This window comes from Lactuca virosa, chromosome 9, assembly GCF_052849685.1.
Source record: "Lactuca virosa cultivar CGN04683 chromosome 9, Lactuca_virosa_CGN04683_v6, whole genome shotgun sequence".
Lineage (NCBI taxonomy): Eukaryota > Viridiplantae > Streptophyta > Magnoliopsida > Asterales > Asteraceae > Lactuca > Lactuca virosa.
This window is the reverse complement of record NC_136434.1, coordinates 80,679,221-80,687,781: the sequence shown is the minus strand read 5'-3', so window position 1 is coordinate 80,687,781 and position 8,561 is coordinate 80,679,221. Positions and strand designations below refer to the sequence as shown.

The following is an 8,561-nucleotide window of genomic DNA, read 5'->3' as shown; positions in this document are numbered from 1 at the left end:
TAAGTTGTAAGATGTAAGGTGTAGTTTAGTTCAGTGGCAGTGTTTATAAAACGTGCATTATGAGTTGTACTCTATACATTCCTATGTGTAGGTTCGGCTTTTTCATATTGGTTGTAGACAATCTATGGAGAAACTATGGAATTTTGATGAAGAAAGTACAATGTTTGTTTGCAATTTACAATAGAGATTGTTCAATTGATCGATTCTCAATCAAAATCAACAGGTCGACTTAGGAAGGTTCAATTTCCATGAAAAAACAAATTTGAACTCAAAACAACCCAAATTGATATGGAATTGTAAATCGGACCTGTATTCTCCATGCCATCATCATCTTAGGGTTTTAGTGATATTGTATCCATGTAAAGTAGGTAAAGGCATTTGCGTCGGTTCAACAATGATGTGAGATTAGATAACAGTGACGGATGGACAAGGCATTTGCATCGGCTCCTTTCTTCTACTCTTTGCGTAGACAAAGGGAGTCGAAGTGAGATGACGGTAAGGTGAAGATGCATAACAGGTAGTTAAAATCATTATCTGAAGAGCAGTAACCCAGCCGATGAGTAAACAGGCGAACCATAATTTTAAAATAAACAATATATATTCATCTTATTACAAACGATCGATTCATCTCGTTACAAATGATCGAGGAAGGTGACATAGAGGGTCGATTCAGATAGCAACATCGGCATATCCGACGGCAGTAACGATGGCCGGTGAAACCAAATCTAGCGGCTGGGAAGCTAGATTGGGAAGAGGAGAGACATAAGGAGGTGGTTTCTGACGGTAGGAGGAGTAGAGGTGGAGGGAAGAGGCAGTGGTGCGGTGGTTCTGGTGACGGCAATACGGTGGTTCATTGGTCTTTGTGTTGGTGTACCTTCAAATGACATGAGTGATGGTAGAGTTAGGGGGGATAAGTAGTTAGGTGGGTGACTATAAAATTATGTTCAAATTTGTTCTCAATTGTTATCGATTTTAAGAAATGTTCTCATTTGAATATATATATATATATATATATATATATATATATATATATATATATATATATATATATGGAAGGGTTATATGGAAAATGAATGATTAGGGCAACATATATTTGAACCAATGAAAACATGATAACACATCACTTTAGGGTAACTATATAAATAACTTTCACGATACATTACTTGTGAATAAAGAAATGGACTCGTGTCAGTTGATTATTGGTTCCAACATATGTTGCCCTTGTTATTCGCTTTCCACATAACTCATTTCTCTCTCTCTTTCTCTCTCTCTCTCTCTCTATATATATATATATATATATATATATATATATATATATATATATATATATATATATAGAATTTCTGTAATAGCCTCTTGCAATTTACTTTAAAAAAAAATAATAAATAAAAAAATAAAAAAATAAAAAAATAATCAAAAAGGTCGGAAGCAATGGATGTTTTACCTTGTAAATAGTGCAACAATTGCAATGTCGGGGTAAAGTCGCAGTTGATCTATATAGCAATAAAGATGGGCCCTTCAAACTAACTAGCCACATCAATGGTGCGCTTGTCGCAGAAATCCGGGAAACAAGATGGCGGTGCTGCCGGTGGTGGTGGTGGTGGTGGATTGGGCCTTGCGGCGGTGGCGTACATCAGTATCGACTATCTGCGACACCTTTCGCCGTCGTGGCACGAGCTACTTCAGCCATTGCTATGGATCGTGCTCGCACTAATCGCAATTACACGTGTTCCGTATTACAAGCACTGGTCAGCTGAACTTCGATCAGCTCTAGTATTCATCGCCGCTTTGGTTTTCATGCTCTGCACCTTACTCTATGAGATGATATCCGTTCGTTCCGTCACCGCCGTGCTCGGCCTCACCTGGCACCGGTACAAATCTAACTTTATTTTGTTTCCTTTGACTTTATTTACCGATTGAAGCCAATAATCTTCTCTTTATCTGGAAATATCAGCACATTTGCTAAAACTAGCAAGTCGTGTCTCAGATCTGGCGCTTGTTTGAGTTCTCGGATCCAAATTTGAGCATGATTTCCCTCTTGGTTCATATCTGTGTGTGATCGATGGTGTTTTGTTTCGTGTTCTAAACTTTCAGTAATTATTATCTGCTATAACTGCGGCAGTTTCCATAAAAACACACTTTCCCCAAATTTAGCGTTACATTTCGGAGATGTTGGGCTTCAATGAATACAATTATACAACACCATTAACAAATTATAGCGTTCTATTTCAGGAATACTCCACCTCTTCCAGACACTGGACAATGGATCCTGTTGGGACTGAATGAGAAACTTCCTCAAGTGATTGTCGATATACTTAGGGCAAGAATCGTCGGCTTACATCACTACCTTATGCTATTCGTAATGCTTGCTTTCTCTGTTTTATTCGGCTCCATTGAAGCTCCTGGACTTGGAATTGGTGCACGCTACATGTTCACCATGGCTATAGGCCGGTTTCTGAGAGCCATAAGTTTCGCATCCACAATTCTCCCATCACCTCGACCATGGTGTGCTGCACGTCGGTTTGATGTCCCTCATCATCCACATCACTGGGCACAAAAATTCTATGTCCCCTATGCTTCTGATCCGAATGCCATCAACAATGTCATTCATCAAGATATGGTGTATGGTATTCAACCTACTTTATTCTTCCCCATTGTATATATATTCTTGTATTCTTCTGGAAAACAATTTCTCATACATAATCTTTGTAGACAATGGTGTCGTGGGAGATGATGAATATAGACCAGATTGGGGGTTTATGAGCTTCCTTGCTGATTTCCTTCGACCTATTCCTTCTGGAGAAGCTGCATGGATCAATTTGTTAAAGAAAGCTGGAGGTGGATGTAATGATCTTTTATACAGTGGACACATGCTTGTTGCAGTTCTTACAGCTATGGCTTGGACAGTATGTATATATGCTTCATTAATCATATCAACAATTCAATTAAATAAGCTGAATCATGTTAACACCTTTTTTTTTCAATGTAGGAAGCATATGGAGGTTTTAGCTCGGTTTTTATATGGATGCTTGTAGCGCACAGTGCCCAAAGAGAAGTAAGAGAAAGACATCATTACACAGTAGACTGCATTGTAGCAATCTACGTGGGTATCCTATTATGGAAAATGACAGGGTTTTTATGGCCACTAAAGAATAAATCACGAGAATTAAGGCTAAAAAAGCTAGAAAAAATTGAAGGAAAGCTTTATCAAGCTGCTAAAGATTCGGATTTAGACCAAATCCGAGACCTTTTAAAACAAGTTGAGTTGACAAGTCAAAGCAAGAATAGTCAAGTTGGAAAGGAGAGGGCGAGGGCTATGCAGTTTTTTGCTGGTGGTACGATTGTTTTCGCGCTTACAGTTGTTGTTTTGGCGTTTGTTTTAACGAGTGACGGGTGATGATTGATTGTTGTAGTTTTTTAGACCATGGATTTTGTTTCCACTTTGTAAAGTGTGTACACCGATAGTTATACTGTGTATGTTTTGCAAAAATAGCTGATAACTGAAACTGTAGCTTTTGTTTGTGTAGAATCTGCAAAAAGTAGCTGTAAGTTTTTGAAAGGGGTAAAGTAAAAGCTTTTAAACACAGCTATAAAAAAACTTTATATGGGTTTGACAACAACTACCTTGGTTATTCTCGTAGTAAGTTTTTATTGATATGAAAATTGGGAAGCTAAGGATGAAGAAGATCCGTAAGTGTGGAGTTGTATAAAAGATTAAAAAGGCAATAAAAATGTATGGACTTTTTTTTTCTTTAGATAGAAACAAGATGGATATAATTTTAAATTTTAGTTTCTTGTTTATTTATTCCTTTTTGATGAAAACATTAGCGAGATGTCCATGTTGACAATGGACAAAGCATGATTCTTAACGTGTAGTGTTTTACAAAATAAAAACGTTTCCATAAAATTGAATAATAAATGACGTTATACCAATTATAGAGTAATTTGCATCTTTTATCCATATGGTTTCCTAAAAGTATCGTTTTTATTCCGCAAGATTTATTTTTTGCACCTTTAGTCTCAGTTTCGTAGGATCGTTGCACCTTTAGTCTCCATAAATATGCATCATGATAGGATGTTCACGTCATTCCCATTAAGAAGATACATCAATGGTCATGTAAACTACATTGTAGTGACATTGAGGAATATGCCATTTCCCATTCCACATGTTGATTTGGTCTATGACCTCCTAGCCTTAGACAATGATGAATATGTCATTGCTTTTTCTAACTGTGTTGTATAACACAAGGAAATCAAAGTCTACACGAAACATGGCAGAACATCTTTGTCTAACTGTGTTACTAAATAATTAAAGGTTTTTAAAGAATATGACAATTATGTAACTGTGTTACTGAAAAATTAAAGGTTTTTAAAGAATATGACATTTATCCGTGTTATCAAAGAATTAAAGGTTCCTAAAGAATATGACAATTCCACTATAACCATTTTGTGGTGAAGGTATTAATTGTGTTACTAAAGCATTAAAAGTTCATACAAAATATGCCAATTCCAAAGTGATTGTTCTTTAAGGCCATTTTGGTGGTGAAAGTACCAACACTTCTTATATTGGGGTTTCTTTTGTTGGTCATGAGTCTACTGAAGGGAAGGAAGTCATGACCAAGGATAGTTGATGAAGTGTAAGATTGCTTTCGGTTGATCAACTTAGATGATTATTGTACTTTTGTTAATATCTTATGAAAGTAATGATAATGCATCATTCATGTTTTACTGTCATTAGTTCATTATTTGGTAATATGGAATTAGTATGTATATGTTATGAATGATTAGTTATGAATTGATGATTGACATAATTTTGGTTTCCATGGTTCATGTTGTGGCGGTTTATGATATGTGTATGTAATAGCTGGTATGATCCCTGTTTTCTTTGTTATGTAATTATGTATGTTTTATGTATTATAGGTCAATGTATAGCCAATTATGTGGATGCTTACTTTAAGATTTAACAAGTGTCTATTTGTTTTACTTAAGTTTAATGCATTTGTTGCAATGCTTCTCATCAACAATTTAGTAGTTGTTGGTTCTTCAATATTTTTTTATGCTTAGTCCCTTTCTACATGTTTAGTTACTTTGTGTGTTTTTTTTTTTTATGTTTGTGTGTGTTCTTGTTACTTTGCTAATTATAAAGTTGTTTTGACTCATGAAACATGGGTCAAAATACGTAACTTTATTCGTATATTAAAATATGTACTTATGGTGGGTTGATTAACTGATTTTTTCTACGTTTCTACTTTTACATATATGGTTAGATTGAAGTAGTCTTTAAAATAGTTTGAAAATAATTTAAGTTTTGAGTTGCAGATAAATTCTCAAACTTCAAATTCTTTTAGTAAACAAAAATATGTTTTAAAAATCTACAAGGGCATATGTAATGTCTTAAAAATTACAAAGAGGTTTTCGATTTATAAAATAGATTAACTAATTAAAACATTTAACTCAAAAATATTGAAGTGACATTTATTTGATTGAAATCATACACTATCAGAGTTTAATTACAAAACTGAATAAACGGATATCTTCGATGCGTGTGTACAGTCTCGTCGAGCTCTTCTCACGAACGACCTATGAAATGTTTAATCCACAACTGCAAGCATAAAGCTTAGTGAGTTCCCCATTATACCACATATTCCACCATACATAAAATGCATCCACATCGGCTCTAGCGCCGACCTATCATCATACATATCAGTACAGAAATGTGTGAATGATGTGGTCCTTCCACAGTCTTTCATGCAATTGCTAGGGGTCAAATCCTGGTCTTTCATACAAGTGTCATGGTTCTCCCATGGTATTTCATGCAATTTCTAGGAAAAAATCATGGTCTTTCATACAATACATAAATTCATATGGAATCAGAGATCAGATAGACAGTCGAACAGATGATCCACCCGAAAGCGAAGAATCAGACAAAAATATCAAAATAAAGCATTAGACCAAGAGTTCTCAGACTATCCAACCTGAACTAAATAGAATCAATATTATCATTACCACATAATCATGTAACATTAACACATAACATATACTAGCATATTACATATACTTGGCAACTAGCCTTCCTTAGTTACCCATGCCATTAACCACTTCTCAATTAAGTCCTTCGCTGGTCAATCATACATAATCCTGATAACCGGCCTTCCCTAGATACTATGCCATCGACCAATTCTCAATTAAGTCATTCGTTGGTCAAATCATACATAATCCTGATAACTATCCTTCCCCAGTTACTCTAACCAAACATAACTCCTAACAGTATCATACGATCACCATGCAAGATCCTACCACTCTAACATACCAAGACACCAAGTGTTCTAAATTGCACATGCATAACAAGGAGTTATCCTAACCAACTGGCATACTTGTACTCTAACAATACCCCTATCCTACCATGCTAAGGATATACAATGGGATACGTGGAATAGTGAGAAACTCACTTGAACTGAAGACCCAAATAAGCACATCAACACTGTTACACCTTGTACTGCTCAATCATGTGAATCGACTAACACCAAAAAGCGATAATTCCTCAATCATCAATCCACATCCTCCAATTTTGACCCTAAGTCAAAATGGTCAAAAGTCAACGGTCAACAAAAGTCAACACTCAAGCAAGTCAACAACCACTAGAACGTGGAGACCTCTTAGCCACATCGTGGGCATGACAGGACAAAATAGATGACATGCAGGACCTCGCCATGTCTTGGACCCTCCTCGACCACGTCGTGGGCATGTCAGGACAAAACAATCGTGAAGCTAGACTCTACCACGTCGTGGTTATTCCTTGGCCACGTCGTGGTCACTGGCATATTCTAAAATTCTTCATTAAGGGCTTAATCATTATAGATCAAGGCTCAAATGTAACGCCCTGTTCCGAATCGTTTTCTAATTCGGGTCTGTGGCCCGAAGATGGGTTATCATCAAGCTTCGGGCCTTTGGGGAAAAGAGATTTAGACCCAATTGTGTGTGGTTAATGTAATTTAGATGATTCGGGAGTTCGGTTTGTGTTTTGGAGCTAATGGGTATATCGGTAAAGTGAGAGTTCGGGCTTTTATGGAAATTGGTTTTTTGTTCGAGAAGTTTTAATGCAAGTATGAGTTGTTAGAAGTGTAGAGCTTCTCGTTACCTTTTCGTGGATATAAGGATCGTCGAAAACGAACTTATAACGAAGAAGTTATGGTCTTCAGAAGATGGTGGGGTTTAAGGTTAACCCTAGTATGCGGGGCATACTAGGGAAGGGGATCGCGACACCCTTGAGGAATACGCTAAGTGTAATGGGTGTACGCAGGGCGTACTCCAGTTTCATGCAAACCCTAATTTAGGGTCTTGGACCCTATTTAAGCTCCTTATCTTATCACAAAACCCTAATATCTTCAGCCTCCATACCTTTTGAACCCTAGATTCGAACCCTAAGTGCATTTAGTGATTGTTTAAGCTTGAAAGGTGATATGTGCATGTTTGTGTCGAAGAAGAAGAAGAGGAACACTTGGAGGAGTGGCTTGAGCTTGTAGATCCAAGAGTATGGTGTACCAAGAGCTTTGGTGAGTGATAGGGGCACTCATTTTTGCAATAAAATGATGGAAGCCATGACAAAGAGATATGGTGTCACACACCGGATATCGACCGCTTATCATCCACAAACAAACGGCCAAGCCGAAGTGTCAAATCGAGAAGTCAAACAAATTCTCGAGAAGACGGTCAACACTACACGAAAAGATTGGAGCTTGAAGTTAGAAGATGCATTGTGGGCGTATCGGACCGCCTACAAAACTCCAATTGGTATGTCTCCATTCCGCCTCGTCTATGGAAAGTCTTGTCATTTACCGGTGGAATTGGAACACAAGGCATATTGGGCGGTTAAAAAGTACAATTTCAATCTTGAAGAAAGTGGAAAGCACCGAAAAATGCAACTTCAAGAAATCGAGGAGTTGAGGAACGAGTCTTATGAAAATGCAAGCATCTACAAAGATAAGACAAAAGCGTTTCACGACAAACACATCACTCGTAAGCATTTTATTCCGGGCCAAAAAGTCCTTCTTTATCATTCACGCTTAAAGCTATTCCCGGGAAAGCTGCGATCTCGATGGCACGGACCTTTTATTGTTATAAAAGTGTTTGATCACGGTGCGGTTGAAATAAAGAGTTTGGACACAAATCAAATATTCAAAGTGAATGGGCACCGCTTGAAACCGTTCTATGAAGGCTTCGACACGGGAGAATTCGACAAAGTAACATTGGAAAACCCGAATTACGAAAATTGACGGAGGCGGGGCTATGTCTTGGCAAAGACGTTAAATAAATGCATTGTGAACAAATAATCTCCGCTTGAAGTTTTGGGTGTTTCTAAACTTGAAGTTGGCCTAAAAATAAGGATATAGAAGTCTTCCAGTGATTTTGGTGAAGTTTGAAAATTTCAAAAAAATTTGACTTTTGCGCGGGTACCCGCGCAACCTCTGCGCGACCGACCCCTAGCCGCGCAGGTTCCGAGTTCCAAATTGCACCAACATGGGATGCAAACTGTGAGTTGCGCGCGGCCGAAATCCACCCTC

The 8,561-nt window shown here is 37.4% G+C and overlaps 1 protein-coding gene and 1 long non-coding RNA gene across 2 annotated transcripts; one reads left to right on the top strand and one right to left on the bottom strand.

The window, feature by feature from the left end:
• Positions 1-557: 557 nt before the first annotated feature.
• LOC145138214 (uncharacterized) lies at positions 558-1,528 on the bottom strand. The gene is made up of 2 exons (XR_013721402.1): positions 1,445-1,528; positions 558-874 (listed from the first exon to the last, which is right to left on the bottom strand). It is a non-coding gene; the product is annotated as an uncharacterized LOC145138214 (long non-coding RNA).
• Positions 1,527-3,529, top strand: LOC145138213 (Sphingomyelin synthetase family protein). Its single transcript, XM_079072329.1, has 4 exons — positions 1,527-1,871; positions 2,233-2,627; positions 2,713-2,906; positions 2,990-3,529. The coding sequence occupies exons 1-4, from the start codon at positions 1,540-1,542 to the stop codon at positions 3,395-3,397; spliced, it is 1,329 nt and encodes a 442-aa protein (XP_078928455.1). The 5' UTR covers positions 1,527-1,539; the 3' UTR covers positions 3,398-3,529.
• The last annotated feature ends 5,032 nt before the right edge of the window (positions 3,530-8,561 follow it).